Source organism: Rattus norvegicus, chromosome 1 (genome assembly GCF_021556685.1).
Source record: "Rattus norvegicus strain SHRSP/BbbUtx chromosome 1, alternate assembly SHRSP_T2T, whole genome shotgun sequence".
In the NCBI taxonomy this organism is placed as follows: domain Eukaryota; kingdom Metazoa; phylum Chordata; class Mammalia; order Rodentia; family Muridae; genus Rattus; species Rattus norvegicus.
In genome coordinates this window covers 210,308,195-210,329,367 of record NC_141534.1, presented here as the reverse complement: position 1 = coordinate 210,329,367, position 21,173 = coordinate 210,308,195, and the positions used below count along the sequence as shown (strand labels likewise).

Genomic DNA, 21,173 nt, shown 5'->3' with positions numbered 1-21,173 from the left:
GTTTTTATAATGTTAAAAAAAAACAAGCTTTCAATTCATATACTGATAGCCAATGTGCTGCTTGTGGTTTACAATTGATTTCAATTACTTAATGCTTTATTAAAGGCAGGTTTTCTACATAAAATCAGTGAGTGATTTCAGTGTGACTGTCTGACAACTCACTGTCCTTTCAGTGCTCTGGCTCAGACAACTAAACAAAACCATAGACCCAGCTCTTTGAAAATGATAATGGAGTTGATAACACTCCCTCACAAATAGAGGAAGACTCCATTTGCTTACTTTCAACTCCCAGCCTCACCTTGCCGGCTCAGGGATTTCTAGTACAGTATTTATAGGATTTGGCATCTCTAATTAATGCTTATGTTTAGGTAAATAAAGCTGGTAAGGGGCTGGAGAGATGGCTTAGTGGTTAAGAGCACTAAGTACTGTTCCTTTATAGGCCATTTAAGAACTCAAACTGGATTGCCTGGACACCTTACTTAGCAAGGGAGGACAATGATACCAGGCAGATTATAGGCCTTATATAGAAACAGTTAGTCAAAAAATCTCATTCTTTATATATCCAAAACAATAATGCTGGAGACAATAATTTGGTATAAAAGTAAATTTATAAATACAAGTGCTCAGTGTCCTCAATTTAATCCTTAAGGACTTATCTTAATAAATAATATTTTAACAACATTTTAATAAATAAAAAGGGGAGTTATCCCTGTATGCTAAAATATGCTCCTTTTATTTCAATTTTAAAATTTGGATGCCAAGGAACACTCTGAGTTTATGGCACCCTACAGCTAGGCATACTTCTGCCTAGGTGAAATAGAAAGATCCACATATTGGCATGATCCTGTTCAGATATTTTATATGGGGAAGAGGGAATCTTTGTGTTTTTTCTACAGGATGCTACAGGAGTGTGCCAGCTGCCCGAGTGGCTGGTGAGACTTGCTGATCCTGGGAGCATGAAGATTCAGCTCTCCTGGTTCGGGTCCCTGGAGTTATTCCTGTGTCCTTGGAGGAATATGGAGGATTCCCACTCATCTTTTGTCATCACAGAAATTCTGGCGTTGCTGCAGTCATTGTGTCCCGTCCCACCACGGCCTGCGCTCCGACCCTCTGTGCACTGTTGCTTGGTGGAAGCTGCTGTGGACTGGGGAACTCTGCCCTGTTTTGCAGATCTCAGACATGGTCCCATTGCCTGCTGGTTGTTCCAGAGAAGAATGACCGATCCTGAACTGTCCTGGGAAAGACCTTGGCATTTTCGCTGCTATTGTAGCAGCCATTACTGCTGCAGCCATTGTGTCTGCAGTGTCTGGAGCTACCCTCCCCCAATCTATTGTTAAGCAAGCACAGTGGGTGAACTTTCTGGAGTAGTTGCTAACAATTGGGAATTCTAAATTTTATTACAGGAGAGGCTTGACTAGGCCCTTGGTGGTATGGCCATAACAGCTGAGGAGAACCAGATGAGGTGCCTACAACTTATCGGGAGAGGCTCAATTTCCACAATCTCTTATATTAATGCCATCTGGCCCTTGCTCTTTCGCCCCTGGGCTCAAGTGAGAGGAATGAGAAGATGACCTGATGTAGCTATCCTCAGGGACGGGCAACTTCCTCTGACCCTTGACCAATCTAAGACAGGAACCTTGGGGGCGACAAGGTGATCCTATGACAGATAAGGCTGGGGTTTGAGAGGTCGATCCTAAGACAGAGGTGGCTACACCCCGTTTAAACGTGCGGGCCGGTCAAATGCTCCTCTGCCCAGTTTCTCCCCCAATAACACACACGTATAGCCCAGAACGGTGTGTTACAGCATAAGTTCATTCCTAGCCATTGGGGTGCAGTCCTAACTGCAAGAGTGGCTCGCCATGGCCGAGCTGGGCACTCTGTGAGGCATGTCTGATCTCTCTCAGACCACTACTTCCACCTAATGGTTTTTTTTTTTTTTAAAGAAAAATGGGGGAGATGCACGGAGCCATATTGGATTTGGGCCTAGCCGCTTTTTGACTGCATGGTTCAAAGTGACTCTGGGCTGTTTGGCCACAGAGACTCACCCCGAAGATGACTGCCATAAATCTTAAGATTGTTGGATAAAGCCTCTCCCATGAATTTACGGCACAGGAGTATAACATTCAAGGGATGCCTCAGCTCGAGCAGATACCAGTTATCTCCTCAGTCAACACCCAGTGTCTCCACCACCTGACCTCATCGCCTGACTTCTTTGCCTCCAGCTATCACTGACTATACCCTCATCTCCCCCTCCTTCATATTTCACAAAGGTCACTCCCCCTACCTGAAAGCCTTAAAAGCTGCAATGTTCATCCCAATAAACGAGACCTTGACAACAGAACTTTTGCTTGGTCTCCTTCTTCTCTTCACCCCCATTTTGGCCCACAGGTAGAAAGCCTCTTCGGGACCCTGAATAACTGGGTCCCCGCTGGCGGGGACAGGTCACCTCATTGATTCCTGGGAGTTTCCATGGCACTGTGCTTGCAGCTCATCTCAGAGGTGACCACCCTTCATTCTAGTTGTCTCCCCCAGTACTCTTTCCCAACCTGCTCCTATCCTCACCTCTCCATCCAGACCCTCCCCCATCCTCGTCTACCTGCCATGTCACCTCTATTTCTATTTCCCTGTCACAGTGAAATTCATGTGCACACCCCACCCCAGCCCTCTTTGTTGCTTAGCTTCTCTGGGTCTGCAGATTGTAGCATGGTTGTCCTTGACTTCACAGCTAATGTCCCCTTATAAGTGAGTAATACTGTGTTTGCATGTTTGTCTTTCTGGGGCTGGGTCGCCTCACTTAGGATCATTTTTTTTTCTAGTTCCAGCAATTTCATGATGTTGGTTCTTCTTTCTCTCCTCCTCCTCCTCCTCCTCCTCCTCCTCCTCCTCCTCCTCCTCCTCCTCCTCCTCCTCCTCTCCTCTTCTTCCTCCTCCTCCTATCCTCTTCTTCTTCTTCTTCTTCTTCTTCTTCTTCTTCTTCTTCTTCTTCTTCTTCTTCTTCTTCCTCCTCCTCCTCTTCCTCCTCCTCCTCCTCCTCTTCCTCATCCTTCCTCCTCCTTCCTCCTCCTCCTCTTCCCCTCCTTTCTCTTCCTCCTCTTCCTCCTCTTCCTCCTCCTCCTCTTCCCCCTCCTTCTTCCTCCTCTTCCTCTTCTTCCTCCTCCTCCTCCTCTTCCTCATCCTTCCTCCTCCTTCCTTCCCTCCTTCTTTTCCTCCTCCTTCTCTTCCTCCTCCTTCCTCCTCCCTTCCTTTCCTCCCCCCCCCTCCTCTTCCTCCTCCCCTCCTCCTCTTCCTCCTCCCCTCCTCCTCTTCCTCCTCCCCTCCTCCTCCTCCCCTCCTCCTCCTCCTCCTCCTCCTCCTCCTCCTCCTCCTCCTCCTCCTCCTCCTCCTCCAAGCTAAGTAATGCTCCACTGTGTAAACGTACCACATTTTCTTTATCCATTATGTGATTAAAGGACATCTAGGTTTGCTTCCAGTTTCTAGTTACTGCAAATAAACCTGCCATAAACATGGTTGAGCAAGTGTCCTATGGTATGATGGAGCATCCTTTGGATATACGTCTAGGAGTGGTATAGCTGGGTCTTGAGGCATATTGATTCTCAATTTTCTGAGGAGCATATTGTTTTCCAAAGTGGCTGTACATGTTTACTTTCCCACCAGCAGGAGGGATATTCCTTTTGCTCCACATCCTCACCAGCATGAGCTGTCACCTGTGTTATTGGTCTTAGCCATTCTGACAGGTCTAAGTTTTAATTTTCATTTTCCTGATGGCCAAGAATGCCAAAGATTTTCAAGTATTTCTCAGCCATTTGAGATTCCTCTATTGAGAATTTTCTATTTATATTTGAACCCCATTTTAATTGGATAATTTGATTTGTTGATGTCTAGTTTCTTAGGCTCCTTATATATTTGGGGTATTACCCTCTATCAGATCTAGAGTTGGTGAAAATCCTTTCCAGTTCTGTAGACTTCTGATTTGTCCAATTGACAGTGTCCTTTGTCTTATAAAAGCTTTACAGTTTCATGAGGTTTCATTTATTAATTGTTGATCTTACTGCCTGTGCTATAGTTCTGTTCAGAAAGTCATCTCTTAAGCCAGTGTGTTCCCAGCTATTCCCCAGTTTCTCTCATATCGGGTTCAGTGTATATGGTTTTATGTCCAAGGTTTTGATCCTTGGACATGAGTTTTGTGCAGGGAGATAGATATGGCCCTAGTTGCATTCTTCAACATGCAGACATCCACTTAGACCAGCACCAGTTGTTGAAGGTGCTTTCTTTTTTTCATTGTATAATCTTGGCTTCTTTGTCGAAAATCAGGTGTTCATAGATGTGTGGATTTATGTCTGTGTCTTTGATTCTATTCGATTGATCAACTTGTCTTTTTTGCCAATACTGTGTTTTTTATTTCTATAGCTATGTATTAGAGCTTGAAATCAGGGATGGTCATACCTCTGGAAGTTCTTTTATTGCACAAAATTGTTTCGGCTATCCTGTTCTTTTGTTTGTTTGTTTTCTATATTAAGCTGTATATTACTCTTTAAAGGTCTATAAAATTTGTGTTGGTATTTTGATGGGAATTGCATTGAATCTGTAGATTGCTTTTGATAAGATGACCATTTTCACCATGTTAATCCTATGGATCTATGAACCTGGGAGATCTTTTTATCTTCTGATGTCTTCTTCAATTTCTTTCTTCAAAGTCGTGACGTTCTTATCATATAGCTCTTTCACTTGTGTGTTTAGGGTTACACCAAGATATTTTATTTGTGGCTATTGTAAAGGGTGTTGTTTCCCTGATTTCTTTCTCAGTCTGTTTAGTGTTTCTATAAAGAAAGACTACTGATTTTTTTTTTAATTTTGTATGCAGCCACTTCACTGAAGGTGTTTATCAGCTATAGGAGTTCCCTGGTAGAATTTTGGGTGTCACTTATGTATACTATTTTATCATCTGCAAATAGAAATAGGAGTGGTATAGCTGGGTCTTGAGGCATAGTGATTTCCCCCTTTCCCCTTGTATTCCTCTGATCTCCTTTAGTTGTCTTACTGTTCTAGTTAGAACTTCAAATATTATATTGAATAGATTCTATCCCTTACTTTCAAGAAAGCTATAGGAAATGTGACTTAACGTTGCCAGGGTGGACAGAAGGGTTGTGAAAGGCTCTATCAGGCTGAGCAACCAATTGGAATTCTTGTGACTGTGGAGAGTGTTACAGACCAGAGGACTCTCAACCTCACTCTTTGCCCACTTCCATGTTTGAACTAACATACATAATATCCTTAATGACCATGAGGTAAAATCCTACAGGACACATCAGAGCCCCTAGCTTCCCCAGACCTAAAGCTAAGGATGCTCTCAGGTGACACCTGAGTCTACAGCAGAAGTGTCCTTGATTGGCTGGGACTGGCTTACATGCTGTTTTCATCATCATATTTGGAAGTGTCATGGTTTAAGGTTTTCTTCAGAACACGGAGTTCAAGATAACATGAATCTGTATTCTTCTTTCGTGATCATTCATACTTGACTCCAGGATAAACTTGTGTTTATGCATAAACAGAAATGATTGTTTTGAACATGAAAATGTTATCAACACATACATTGAATGTTTACCACACCATACACATACAAACACACACACACACACGCACACGCACACACACACACACACAGAGAGAGAGAGAGAGAGAGAGAGAGAGAGAGAGAGAGAGAAACACATACGCACATAGAAACACCAATATACACAAAACACATTTTAGTATGAGTTAAAATTATTTGTTTAAACATTTCTATGATGACTTTAATAATCATCATCCTGATATCATTAATGCATCTGTAATGTTCAAAACTCTTTGTAGCATCTATGAAATGTAACAGTTTGAGGGGAGGACCTGGGAATGAGATATTCAGGGATACACCTAAACTTCTAGATGTGTCTAGATGTAAGAGAAAAATATGAAGCCTTTAATACTCACAGAGGACACAGTCATACAAGGCTGGCCAGCAGGCAGTCAGAACATCTGGTATATCCACTTCCTGGCCTTTAGAGTCTCAATACATAAGCATGGGTGTGCTGAGGCCAAAGGTCAACCTTGAGTATTGTTCCTCTGGTGCTCTCCATCTTTTTTTTTTTTTTCTTTTTTTCGGAGCTGGGGACCGAACCCAGGGCCTTGCGCTTGCTAGGCAAGCGCTCTACCACTGAGCTAAGTCTCCAACCCCCGTCTTGTTTTGTTTGAAAGTCTTTCACTGGCCTGGAGATTCCCTGCCCTTCCTCTATGGAGCTAAGATTATCAATGTGGCCTGCAGCACACAGATTTATCATTTTAATTCTGGGGAATGAACTCAGGTCCTCTGGCTTGCAAGGTAGGCACTTTACGAGTTCAGCCAGCTCCCCAGCCCTCCACGTATCCTTCAAATCAGCTTATAAGAGGAATCAGAAGCAGCCTGGGACTTTGATGCTATGAGTTTGTGGCTACCCTAGTCTATATAGCAAATTGAGGATAGCCAAGGCTACATTGTGAGACCTTGCCCTGACCCACAGGGCAGTCGACCAGGGTCTGGGGTCCACCTAGGAGAGAATGGGGGACAAGAGACACAAAGAACAGACAGCAAGTCAAGAAGTATGATCAAGCTGACAATTTTTAATTTTTCTCAGGCAGAAGATATACTGGTAGAAGCAAAATGTGGAGAGGGGTTAGGTAACCAAAAAAGAATGGGCCTGGCTCGATGACCAGGATATTGACTGGGTAAATCAGCCATGCAGGGGGAACAGCAGGGTGGGTTGATTAGTGACCTGACCACCGGTACTCAGTGATCTGACAACTAGATTTATGCTGTCTATTGAATTCAAGCAGAGCTGTAGGTACAGGGTGCTTTGCTCTAACCTAAGGCTATTGCTTTTGCTCTAACATAAGGCTAGAATGCAATTGCTTTTTAACCTGAAGACTGCGTCCGCCATCTTGAGCTACTCCCAACAAGACCTTGTCTCAAACAAACAACAAATGCATATACACCCACATATATGCAACACACACATACACATACCTACACACATGCACACACATGCATGCACACTCATGTTCACACACACATGCATGAACACACACATACATATGCATGCACACTCATGCGCGCTCATGCGCGCACACACACACACACACACACACACACACACACACACACACACACTTGGTTTTCAACCACCCTTTATGTGGTTCAGACCTAGGTCATTTTTCCCTGATGTGTTACTACCTTTACAGAGTAAAGGACTCACCACGTATGCATATAATATGCCATATCCCCTCTGTCATGCTTTCTTAGTTCCCCCCTTTCCTTTACTCCATTCTCCATCATCCCCTTTCATATTCACATTCACCTTTTAAAAAGTAGTTACCGCACAATCATAATTCTATTATTCTAAATTTAATCTTTATTTATTTATTTATTTATTTAAGCACAATTAACTTTTTTATTTGTTTGCAGTGCTGGGGACAAAAGCCACCACCTTGGCACGCTAGGCGAGTATTCTACCACTGAGCTACATTCTGCGCTGCCTGCCAAAAACCTCATTCTTTTGCCTGTAGGTCTTGCTTCTAGGCGTTGTGTTGCACTGGCTTATTAGTTCTAGTAAATGACTCTCATGCATGAAAACATGTTGTCTATGAGTTGTAGCATCAATTCCCTCCCAACATATGAAGGATTACTTGTTTCTTGCCTTGTTGAAGTCACCATCACATGACACCCTCCTTGTGTATCTATCTGTGCCCTTGTGTTCCCTCTGGGTGACAGTTCCCTCTCAGTATTCGACAGGATTGTCTCTTGTGAAAATCCAGTTTCTGAGCAAAGTTCCACACGAAGGGCCAGGCTGTGAGCTTCGTTGTATGAACCTTCGAGAGTGACTTGTCACTCCTGGCCAACATGCAGAGGGGACTTGTTAAATCAATCTTCCTGGAGCGCTTTGAGACAAACTCAACAACCACAATATCTCTATGCGAGGCTTCCTCTACACACCGGGCTTCTGAGACGCCCATCTGAGAGACAGCAGTAGTCGTCCACACATCCTCCCCGACAACAAGTGGTCCCAACAGCCACCTATTCCTTTCCCATACAATCACTGCGCCTGTCTTCCACTGCTGCCCATCCACATTCAATGGTGGGAGGGGCAGAGCTCTAATTGTTTGGTATCTAGAGCCCAACAGAGGGGAGGTACAGCACAGCAAACCTGAGTCAGTACTAAGGGACAAATTAAATGGGTTGGTGCAAAAAAATTGAGGAAAGAAGGCAGAAGAATGGGTTTGTTCTGAAAACACTGTTTATTTAGGGGTCCAGGACCTGATCCACGGGAAGCCAGAAAGATCAAGACTAGTCAACCTGGATGAAGGGTGAAAGGGTAGCTGTCAGATTAGACTTACAAAAAGGAGGAAACAGTAAAGGAAACCTACCAGTGAGGAGGTGAACATGAAGCCAGGAGTGGAGTTCAGTTGGTAAGAGAAACCCTGGATTTCTCTCCATGCTGGAGCTGTCTTTGGTGAGCTGTGGTGTGAAAACCCCAGAATAGAGCAACAAACAGTCTATAGAGGGGGCCTGAATCAGCTCTGCTACCTGAGATCTGTGGCCAGAGTCTCAGATCTTACATTGGCAGCACACAGGGGCACAACAGCTGGACTGACAGCAGCAGGGCTTACAGCAGCTGGACTGACAGCAGCATGGCTTACAACAGCTGGACTGACAGCAGCAGGGCTTGCAGCAGCTGGATTGGCAACAGGAAGACCCACAACCTGAAGAGCAGCAAGGCTTGCAACAGCTGGACTGGCAGCAGCAGGGTTTGCAGCAGCTGGACTGACAGCAGCCTCCCTTACAGCCACCACAGGAACCACAGCCTCCCTTGCAGCCCCCACAAGAGCCACAGCCTCCCTTGCAGCCCCCACAGGAGCCACAGCCTCCCTTGCAGCCCCCACAGGAGCTGCAGCCCCCACAGGAGCCACAGCCTCCCTTGCAGCCCCCACAGGAGCTGCAGCCCCCACAGGAGCCACAGCCTCCCTTGCAGCCCCCACAGGAGCCACAGCCTCCCTTGCAGCCCCCACAGGAGCCACAGCCTCCCTTGCAGCCTCCACAGGAACTACAGCCCCCACAGGAGCCACAGCCTCCCTTGCAGCCCCCACAGCTGGAGCAGGAACAGACAGGCACACAGCAGCACACAGGCTTGCAGCAGCAGGAGCCACAGCCCCCACAGCAGGAGCCACAGCCCCCACAGCTGGAGCCACAGCCCCCACAGCTGGAGCCACAGCCCCCACAGCTGGAGCCACAGCCTCCTGAGCAGCCACAGCAGGTCATGGTTCTGGTGTTTGGTTGAGGATGGAGTAGATCAGAGGAGAAGGTAGAGAGGAAGGTGTGCAGATGTGGAGCCTCCTGAGCCCGGGCCTTTATATCCCTGCCCAGGTCAGGTGGGAGGCTCACATGGTCACTTCCTGATCCTGAATGTGTCATAGCTTAGGATTCTCTTCTGCATGATGTTGTCTGTTCCTATACATTACTTCTGTTTTCTTGATTCCTTTCCTGAGCAGAATGCCACATGACCCTCATTCCCTGAGGGAATGCTGCCCCTCAGTAAACATTATCAAGTGTCCAGTAGGCGCCCCTTTTATTTGGGGATATAGGTACGCACAGGGACAGGAACGAAGCACTTGGTTGCCTCGGACTTGCTAATTTATTTAAGTACTGCTCCTGTATTGTTCTTCCCTGGACCACTTTTTAAAAAAATTGTTTTTCTATGTAGGTAGAGTTGTGTAAGTAGCTCAGGGTGACCAGAAACCCACAATGTAGCTCAGATTGAACTAGGAATTGCAGCTCTCTTTCCTGCCTCAGGCCCTCTAATGCTGGGATTACACCATGGGAAGGTTTGAGCATGGGCTAAAATTATGTCAGAAGACTTGATTCCAGAGGTCAGTTCTATCCCACATAGTGGGTATTTCTGTCTATAAAGGCACATTCTAGGGCTTTCAGATTATTGCACAGTAGTAGGCATAAGCTGTATCCCAGCTGTCCATTGACACTTAATGCCATTTTGTGTAAATAAGTCTAGATTCCTGCCCAAGATGTGGGGGTGGGGTGGGGGGTGGGTGGGAGGTGCTCCATGCTGTTCCTCCAGAAGCCACATGGTGGCAGTGTGAGAGGTCCCTCTCACTGAAGGTTCTCTTGCTGCCCAGTCCTGTTCCACTCCCTCACAACCTGTCTTGTTTGAGAAGAATCAGCTACATCTGGATGCAGTGCCAAAATAACAGAAAGCCTTGGCCAGCAGGAAGTACAAGGTTGGAGCATCCAAGCTCGTCTGGTGGTAGCTGGAAGAAGAGTGTGATTTTCTCTACAGTGTGGTTTGTTAATGTTAGGAATAAAGGGAAGGGAAGAGGAGGGAGGGGAGGGGAAAGGAAAGGAAGGGAGGGAAGAGGAAGGGATTGTTCAGTTGGTAAAATGTTTGCCTGGTAAGCAAGAGGCCCTGACTTTTTGCTACAGAACCTAATTGAAATGCCAGGAGTTGCCCAGCATGGTGGCAAAAGCCTTGAACACTAGCACGTAAAGCAGAGGTGGGCAGATCTCTGTGAGCTGGAGGTCAGCATGTTCTAGATACAAAGTTCCAAGGTGCCTGAGATACAGAATAACAACCTATTAAAAACAACAACAACAACAGCAGCAGCAACAACAACAACAACAACAGCCAGTCAGGACTAGGGGGGCTATGCTTCTAATCCCAGTGCTGGGTAGGGTGATGAGTAGGTAGAATTTATTTCAGAAGAAAATTCTTAGCAAACTCTAGCCTACACAAAATTTTGTAATAGAACTTATGGTGCAGTCAGCATAGTTTTTATACAAACTGCACTTTCTGTTATCAATTTTAGATGCTTCTTGTTCCTCTAAGGTGCTTGCTCTATAGGATTGGTTTTCTCTTCTAAATCCTGTGATGAGATTTTTTTTTCTCAGCCTCAGTTTACATTGGAAGCAGCAGAGCCAAACTCTTCCACCCAGAATGAAATTTAAAATCAACGTTTCAGTTAGCCGGCATTTTATTTAGGTTTGCCCTATAAACTGTCTTAACTCAAATGTTATGGTTAACTATTAAATTCCCAGTTAGGTAGCTACTTTCAAAGAAATGAAGAAAAAATAAGCATATACAAATTTTAAAAATTCAAAAACTGGGGGTTGGGGATTTAGCTCAGTGGTAGAGCGCTTACCTAGGAAGCGCAAGGCCCTGGGTTCGGTCCCCAGCTCCGAAAAAAAGAACCAAAAAAAAAAAATTCAAAAACTGTTCCTAAAATTGCCCATATTCACACACACACACACACACACACACACACACACACACACACACACACACCAGAGGTTCACTGCTGGAACATACTGGGGATTCTGGGTGCAGGTTACATTTTGCCTCAGTTTGTTAACACATGGTAAGTTGTTGCAGGATATTTGATCACTATGTGAACCCCAAGATTGTGTGTTTTTTTTTTAAAGATTTATTCACTTATTATATATGAGTACACTGTAGCTGTCTTCAGACACACCAGAAGAGGGCATCAGATCCCATTACAGATGGTTGTGAGCCAGCATGTGGTTGCTGGGATTTGAACTCAGGACCTCTGGAAGAGCAGTCAGTGCTCTTAACTGCTGTGCCATTAATGGAAAAACCGGTTTCTGGTTATGGCATGGCTCAGCCTTAGCACACACCCTTAACCCTCTGGGTGGAATACAGACACACCCTTCGTAAAACGCTATAATCTCAAACAATGAATGTAAAGATAGTTTGTAGGAGGAAGCAGCCAGGTTTGAACGTGATGTCGAATGGAGAGGCACACAGTGATGAATCAGTGAAAGATTTGGCAAACAGGATATGCCCGACTGTCATGAGAAGAGAGAGGAAAGCGGTGACAAGAGAGAGAGTCACGGAGATGGAGGGGACAGTTGTACGGAGACAGGTTGCAGAGAGAGAACAAGCTAGACACAGTTGAAGACAGAGCAAGCCAGACCATTAGAAGGAGCCAGAGGAGTCCAGTGTATTGCCACATAGTAGGTGTCCAAGGAAAACAGTTCACTCAGAGGCTGAAAGGAACCTGTTTGAATCGGTCAGTGTGGAGAGAAGTTTTGAGTCAGAACAGCTGAGTGGACCAGCCAGCCAGGTTGGAAAGAGGTAGAAAGAGTGAGTTTATTCGGCTGTAATTCTCAGAGGCTCAAAACGTTCTAGGCCTAGATAAGATTGCATGGACGCTAGAAGCTCCCATGACTAGGCCATGGTTAGCAGACTGAGGCAGGAAGCCTTGCGGACAGCAAGGACTGGTATTTTGGATGTTTTGTGGGAAGCCTGGGCTCCCCAGAGAATCTTCATATTTGTGCAGTTCACAAACACAGCAGAGCTCACCCCAATACCTCTCTCCTGTGTCTCCCCAGGGGCTCAGTACGTTTCTCCCAAGTTTGTTCAAATTGGACCTTGCAGTGGGAGTGGGACTCTATTAACCTCTTAGGATTCTTACCTCACCATCTTGGCCACTGCCATTTGGTGAAAGGCATTGTCTTTCAGAGTCCTGGGTTAGTTTTTGTGGGTAACTGCCTTCTGCTAGGGAAAGATGAAATGTCTTGGTCTTTTCGTATCAATCGAGCCATTGGGTTATTGTTTCAGTTGAGCCCAAGGAACACGATCTAGAGAGAAATTTACTGAGGGTCAAAATTTCTAAGAGTCCAAAACAAAACCCAAACACACCTATAAAGACTGAGACACATGGTAACTCCTACACACCGAGGGTGAGATCTGTGGTGGATCATGGCCTAGGCTAATGGACCATCCACTGACTAAGCCAGAACCCTTGGACTGGTCAGAGGAAGCGTATATGACACGTGTACATTCCTTATTGCTTCAGCCTGCAAAGCTCTCAAAAACGGCCCCTCTCAATGTACATTGCTCTTCAATCTCCACAATAAGGATCAGAAATGCTTGCTGGGGACCCCCCCCCTCCACTCTTGGGAATTCTTTCTCACTTTCCCTTAACACATTTACACTTTGGGGACCATCAATTCTCCTGCATCCTTGCAATAGGAAATAAAATCTAAACATCCATTCAAACATGCCTTTAGGCCATCTGTCTATTTTAGGATGATGTCATTATGCAGGCGAAGGCAGGTACAAGATAGAATGAGGCCTGTCATTGGACGAGAAGGAAGGATGGGCGGGAGAAAATTTTTAGAGAGGAGGAGGAGGAGGAGACTGGAGGAGAGAGGAGGGCAGCCGAGAGAACATGGCAGCAGATGTTAAGATTCCTCTCTGCACATCTACAGGTTGTTATGATTATTCTTAAGGGATGGGTATGTACAGGGCTTTGTATGTCTAGATGAGCAAATGCTATCTTATTTAAGTGGGCAATTATATCTTATCAATTGGACCAGAGGTTATTATTATGTTGTATGTTCTTTCATGTGGTGATTTAATTGAATTCAAGAGAGTGTGTGGTGGCTGAAGACACTGGGCCACCACGGAATTGGGATGTGTATGTCTGGCATGGTGGCAACCTTCCTTGAGAACTGGACAGGTAGAGAGATTTTTGCCAGGCTCAGAGAGCCCCCATCCGCAGTATGATATGGGATGGAGCTAAGCGGGTGAGAGGCTTTGCTGACTGAGATGAAAATATCAAACAGATGTCATGGGGCACTACGGTGCCAGATCTAGTGTAGGTTCAAAGAAAGTATAATTTTAATTTGACCGCAACAGCCTATGTACAAATTCAATGAAGAAAAAACAAATTAAAAAAATGAGACACCTGCTACTCATTCTATCACCCAAATCTCTCACGAATATGCAACCAAACTAGGAATTAATAGCAGACAATGACTAACGACCAAGCATGCCCTGCAAGGTCATGAACCTGATAAGCTTGACTGAAACAGGATAGGAAATGCAGGAACGAATCCATGCACAGTTTTTGTTGAGAAAAAAACCAAACAAGGGCAGCAGAAAGATGAGACCAGCTGATAGGTAAGAGTGATTACTCAACTAAAAAGGAAGGGGGGTGGTTGTCGCCATGGAGGAGAGTTATAAGATGTGATCTGTATTCATCCAGGGTGCCACCTGTTCTGGGCTGAGGATCAGCTTTGCAAAGTGGTAAAATGCTTGATCTCACTTTCGCTGCTGAGCCTCCAGGGCTCTCCTTGTAGTGAGGGTCCTTATTCCTCACACTAGCTTTCCAGCGAAGCTCACCAAGGGCCTAGAAAGGTTAATGCTCTCAAAAAACTCACAACGAACTCTGCTTTCCCCTGTAGAGGTCAAAATAACTGATGCTGGCTGAAGGGGGAAGATGGGGACAGTCTGTCAGGTAATGTCATTCTGCCTTAGTGTAGATCGAGGGTACCAGCCAATCTCCCTCCTACCTTGGAAACTTTACTTTGAGGGTCTCCTAAGTTTCAACCAAAGGCCTTAGTGAGGTACTCAAGGTCCTAAGCCTGGTTCTTGGCATCTCTAACAAGTTAGGCTCAACCACCCTTCCTGCACAGGACAGTTAAACATACAAGTAATAACAAAAATCAGAGAAAAGCATATTTTGTGATCACCACATTGGAAAGAGGAACCAAGAGACCCAGTCCACTTTGGGGTCATTAAATGATGTTCAAATTTAAAGAGATTGAGATGTATACATGGATAGGAAGTCCTGGTCAAGATGTTGTCTTGCCCATTTCCAACCTGTCTCAGGTAAGGTTTCATTCCTTGAAGAGACACAATGACCAAGGCAACTCTTCTAAGGGACAACATTCACTTGGGGCTTGCTTAGAGTTTAAAGGTTCAGTCCATTAATATCACGACAGGAAACATGGCATTGTCCAGGCACACATGGTGCTGTAGAAAGAGTTGAGCATTCGGCTTCTTGACCTAAGTGCAGCCAGGACTAGACTGACTTATCTATACTGGGTGGAGCTTCAAAGGCCACACAGTCACACACTTCCTCCAAAAAGGCCACACTCCTATCAGTACAACTCCTTATGGACCAAGCATATTTAAATAACCACGTTCCTCTCCCTGGCCCCCATAGGTTTATTCAAACACATGAGTCTATGGGGGGCCATTCCTAGGCGTAGCATAATGCAAAATGCATTTAGTCCAACTTCAAAAGCACCATAGTTTACAACACTCTCTACAGTGTTTAAAGTCCAAACTGCAAAGTATTTTCTGATATTCATTCAATCTCTAAATGTTGATCTCTTAAAGAATCAAAATGAAAATACACATAAATTACCTCCGAAATTATGCAAGACACACATTACCATTCTAAAATATCATGGTGAGGAAAACTGGACCAAAGCAAGACGGAAAACCAGCTGGGAAACCTCCAAACTCCATGTCTGCATGTCCAATGTCAAAGTGCTCTTCAGATCTCCAAGTCCTTTTATCCTTGTTGACTGTTGTTGGCATCAGCAGCAACCAGAATATTATTATTCCTGGGCTGGTGCTACTCCCTGTTAGCAGCTTCCATCATCACATATCCAATGGCTCTGACATCTCTAATGTCTTGGGTTATCCAAGGCAACTTCAACTTTACAGCTCCTTGTTCTATTGTCTCGAATCAACTCATGATCTTCTGGGCTCCTCCAAAGGGCTCGGGTCATTTCTCCAGCTCTGTCCTCTGTAGTACTCTAGGCTCTGGTTGATTCCACTTGACCACTGTTCTTGATGATTATTCAATGATACTGGCATCTCTAATTTTCTGGAGTCTTCCACTGCAAGTAGGCTTTACATATAGCTTCTCATAGGCTCCCTTCACAGTGCCAAACCTCAAATACTTTGCATGACACCTTCAGTTATTGGGCCATCAACTGCAACTGAGGCTGCCCCTTCACTAATGGCCTTCCATGTCCTCTCACAGTGACAAGCTTCAGCTGCTATCATTGGCCACTTCATGCCTTCAAAACCAGCACTACCTGTGTGATTCTTATGCATTACCAAGTCCAGTCGAAGCAGGAGGTATAATCTTGGCTATCTCTGAAACACAAACTCCTTCTGTCCTTAGAAAATACTCCCAAGAAGATTTCACCTCAGTGATTTATGCTTGTCTCTTCTTAATCACCACTAAGTTTGTAGCTCCAGATAACCAGGAACAATTGCCCCAGTAGTCCCTTCTATTCTTGACTCTAAGGCGAGAGTCACATGGCCGAAGTTGCCAAGCTCTGCTGCTTGCTGGAGGTAGAACATGGTCCCATTATTCTATGACATCATCACCAGCTTTCCCTATTCCAACTTCTTCACTGCCTAAGCTGGGTTGTTCTTGAGCTTGTTCTGTAGACTGACTTTGAACTCTTTGAGATCTTCATGGCAGTGTCTTCTGAATGCTGTGATTAAAGGTATATACCAGGAGGCCTGGACTTTTCTTCACCCAGAACTTGCTCTGAACCAGGCTTGCCTTGAATTGAGAGATCTGCTTGCCTCCATGTTGGGGATTTAAGACTTGTAGTTCCGTGCCTAGGCCTAAGCTTTTCATGGCCACTTTTTCTCAAGATCCAGATTTAAAAAAAAAAAAAAAAAATCCAGATCAAACGAGATGACTTTCTTTTCTTTACTGAAGTTCATTTCAGTTTCAAAGTCCAAATGAAAACCATAACTAGGTGAACAATAAGCTTAGCTGGGTGAGATCTTTCCCCAGGTCACCACTCCCTTAATCTGCCCACCTCCTCCAACACCAGATTTAGCATCATTGTATTTTCTGGTGCTATTACTTGAAATATATATTTTTTTATGTTTCCTCTCTAAACTTTCTGTGTATGATCAAACACTCCTAATGAGAGTGAATCAAAGGATAAAATCTAAACTAGGCTATTCTGGTCAATGCAATTAATCTGAATCTCCTCCCATTGCTCTCGGGCAGACTCTTTCTACACGGGCAAAAAGCAGCCATGATCTTCACCAAAATATCACAAATACTATCTCTAGGCAAAATACTAATGTTCTTCAGTGAAACTTCTTGGGCACGGTGTGCACAGTTCAAATCACCTCAGGAACAGTGTGTTTCATATTCAAACTAGGTTGGTCCATTGAGTCCCACAGGAAGCACTGCATAGCTTTCCAATCCACAGTCCTCAAATCCTCCAGACAACATGGCCAATCCTGTTACAGCAAGACCCCAACCTGGCACCCACCTCTGTCTTAGCTAAGAGTTTATGAGTGTGCCCTGACACAATGACTGAGCAGCTCTAATAAGGGACAACATTTAATTGGGGCTGGCTTACAGTCTCAGAGGTCCAGTCCATGATCATCATGGCAGGAAGCATGGCAGTGTGCAGGCAGGCATGGGGTTGTGAAAGGAGCTGAGAGGTCTGTATCTTGATCCTATTACAGCCAGGGGAAGAGTGACTTTTCCACACTGGGCAGAGCTTCAAAGTTCACTGCCACAATCAGACACTTCCTTCAACAAGGCCACACCCACTTACAGCACAAATCACTGGGCCACGTATATTCAAACTACCACAGGAGCCATCATTGTCTTGCCTTCTCTAGAAGAGTAGCTTCCCCCTGACTGAATCCTCTCCTTTCCCATAGCTCTCTGAAGGCTGCCTACAACACATTGTAACAGTGTAGAAGAAGCCAGGAAATCATAGCCTGCCCTCTAGATTTATATCTATGCTGTCACAATGTAACTGGGGCCCAGCTGTAATGCCCTACAAAACCCAACTCCCTTAAAACTGACAGAGATCTGTCTGCCTCTGACTCCCAGCTGCTGGGATTAAAGACATGCCTGTCCACACCCAGCTAAAGTTTGTCTTAAAACACTACACTTACACCCGATGATACTTTCCAAGAAAACAAAGCCATATTGAGAAGACAGCATGGGGAGATTTTATCAAATCACCCTTGTGGGAACCCAGACCTGGTCTATCCCCTGTGAAGAAGAGGATCCGGTGATCTGATGAGTCACAGGGATCAGGTCAGAAGAGAAAAACCACCAACTTATAGACTGAGGAGAGGGAGTGCTGAGGTGGGCAAGTGGAGCCTGACGCCCAGGAGGCAAACACACAAACACCAGGAAGTGCTACTTATGGGATGGGAACAAGGCTTGCCAAGGTCTCTTTACACCTCAAAGGAAGGGGACTGGACATCTTCTGATGGACACTGGTTACTGTTTACTGAGGGCAGCATTTCATGCCACATGGCAGTCTGTTTGGGAAAGGCATAGGGAAAACAGAAGTAATGTATAGGAACAGGCAACATCATGCAGAATCCTAAGCTATGACACATTCAGGATCCAGGAAGTGACCATGTGACCTCACACCTGACCTGGGCAGGGATATAAAGACCCGAGGAACAGAAGGCTCCACATCTGCACACCTTCCTCTCCACCTTCTCCTCTGACCTACTCCATCCTCAACCAAACACCAGAACCATGACCGGCTGTGGCTGCTCAGGAGGCTGTGGCTCCAGCTGTGGTGGCTGTGGCTCCAGCTGCTGCAAACCTGTTTGCCTCTGTAAGCCAGTATGCTGCTGTGTACCCACCTGTTCCTGCTCCAGCTGTGGGGGCTGTGGGTCCAGCTGTTGCAAGCCTGTGTGCTGTTGTGTTCCTGTCTGTAACTGCTCCAGCTGTGGAGGCTGTGGCTCCAGCTGTGGGGGCTGTGGCTCCAGCTGTGGAGGTTGTGGCTCCAGCTGTGGGGGTTGTGGCTCCAGCTGTGGAGGCTGTGGCTCCAGCTGTGGGGGCTGTGGCTCCAGCTGTTGCAAGCCCGTGTGCTGCTGTGTGCCTGTCTGTTCCTGCTCCAGTTGTGGGGGCTGCAAGCCCAGCTGCTGTCAGTCCAGCTGCTGCAAGCCCTGCTGCTGTCAGTCCAGCTGCTGCAAACCCTGCTGCTCTTCAGGATGTGGGTCTTCCTGCTGTCAGTCCAGCTGCTGCAAGCCCTGCTGCTGTCAGTCCAGCTGCTGCAAGCCCTGCTGCTGTCAGTCCAGCTGCTGCAAGCCCTGCTGCTCTTCAGGATGTGGGTCTTCCTGCTGTCAGTCCAGCTGCTGCAAGCCCTGCTGCTGTCAGTCCAGCTGCTGCAAGCCCTGCTGCTGTCAGTCCAGCTGCTGCAAACCCTGCTGCTCTTCAGGATGTGGGTCTTCCTGCTGTCAGTCCAGCTGCTGCAAGCCCTGCTGCTCTTCAGGATGTGGGTCTTCCTGCTGTCAGTCCGGCTGCTGAAGCTGGTTGCAATGACCCCATGTGTTGGCAATGCAAGATCTAAGACTCTCAATTTGACCCCGCCCCTCTGAACTACCTTCCTTGGCTATCGCCTTCACTTTATCCCCAGGTTCCTGATTATCCTGCATGTTCCTTCCCTCAGCACTCCTGCTTCCCACAGCTTCAACACTAATCTGGATTTTAGAGCCCAAGCAGAGGCCATCTGCTCATCCACTGGGTGCTAACAAATTCTGCTCTGCAGTTATCTCTAGTGTCTCGCTACAGCCCACTTGGACTTGGATGCCAAGGAAGAGCAACCTCTGCTTTCCCTTAAGTTGAAAGTCACAAACCAATAAACACATCACATGGACCAATACAAGCATGTCTCAGTCATTCATCCTGTCCCTCGCTGTCACTCCATGGTTCCTCATTTTCTTGCAGGTCTGGGTGGGAGTACCCCAGCTTTGTGGTGGTGCTGGGGCCATCTAATATCTTCTTCCTCCCATCCACTTCTTCCTGGCTCCTCCCTCTATGGGATTCTTCTCTATTCGTGCCTTACTAGATTTGGTCAGAGGGACACCACACTGCCAGACCAACTGAGGCCCTGAAGCTGTGACAGCTCCAGGCAACATCAGACCCAGCCCTCTGTAGACTCCCTTTAAGACTCTGATGTTCTCACTTGGTAAGGGAGTGAGCTGCAGATCTCTGGGAGCTCACACATGTCCACCTCACCAAGTCCTGCTCGTGGGTCCTTTTCTTGTAGATTACAGCAGGTAGCAGGTGGACAGACCCGACTGTAAGGAAGACAGAACTGGCATGTCAAGAGCAGAGGAGCGCTGTGCACCCAGCATGTCCTCTAAAGCCCTCAATGACCCTGGACTAGAGACATTGAAGGCCTTCCTTTATGAGGAGCCAGTGTCCCAAGCAAGGAAAACACAAAAAGTAAAGACCTGGTCCTGCTGTTCAGGCTGTTGTAGGGGTGGCAGGGACTCTGGTGTCACTCTGAACACATGATCTGCTTGGTAAGGGAGCCAGGAACTCAGATGTATGATTGGGGAGAGCAAAGGTCCAATTCTTTAATTAAGCTCCTCAATAAGACCGTTACATTATATTTCCTAAATTAATTGAACTTAATACTGTGTGTTGTTGTTGACATGACACATACATACATACATACATACATACATACATACATACATACATACATTCTTACATACATGATTCAGGAGATGGTTTTCTGCTTTCATCTTGGATTCAGGGATTTAAATTTGAGTTGCGTGTAAGCACAACCCACTGAGCCATCTTCCCAGTCCTATTTCTTTCAAAAGAAAATCCATGACACTCACAGTCCTGTCACTGAGCCTTGCCTGGAGATTGCAGCTTTCTTCCCTGTCTCACCCTTTCCAGGGCTGTGACTACACGTGAACTCCAACATGCCTTGCTGAACACTGCCTTCCAAAGCTATGTTTCTGGCTGAGGCAGAGCCAGGGCACTGTGGCCATGGCCTTAGAGGTCTGACCTAAGGAGTGATTCTGCAGTTCTGGAACTTGGGCTCAGCTATAATGTCTGTCAGGATCCAATAATCTGCTTAATACATTGTGAACATTCACCATGTACTGAAACATTCTTAAAAGATTTGATCCCAGGGCTCAGATCCTCTCCACATAGTGAGCATTTCTGTCTACTAAGGCACATTCTCGACCTGTTGGATTATTACCCAATAGTACACATAGGCTGTGTCCCGGTGCCGAGTGACTCTTAATGCAATTTTGTGTAAAAATGTCTAGGATGATGGCCAGGGTCTGAGCAGGGGGAAGCGGTGTATGCTGTTCCTCCAGAAGCCACATGGTGGCAGTGTGAGAGGTTCCTGCAGCTGAAAGTTCTCTTGCTGCCTGTGCTATTTCACTCCCTCAGTCCCTTTCTGTGTGAGGAGAAGCAGACAAGTCTGAGTATCAAAATGACAAAGAAAGCCTTGGCCAGCAGGAAGCCCAAGGTTGGAGCATCCAAGCTCAGCTGGTGTAAGCTGGGAG

At 46.0% G+C, this 21,173-nt stretch overlaps 1 protein-coding gene across 1 annotated transcript; it reads right to left on the bottom strand.

Moving 5' to 3' along the window:
• Positions 1 to 8,611: 8,611 nt before the first annotated feature.
• Krtap5-8 (keratin associated protein 5-8) lies at positions 8,612 to 9,322 on the bottom strand. The gene is given in 1 exon segment (NM_001109474.1): positions 8,612 to 9,322. A coding segment is annotated over 1 exon segment (711 nt).
• Positions 9,323 to 21,173: the final 11,851 nt, after the last annotated feature.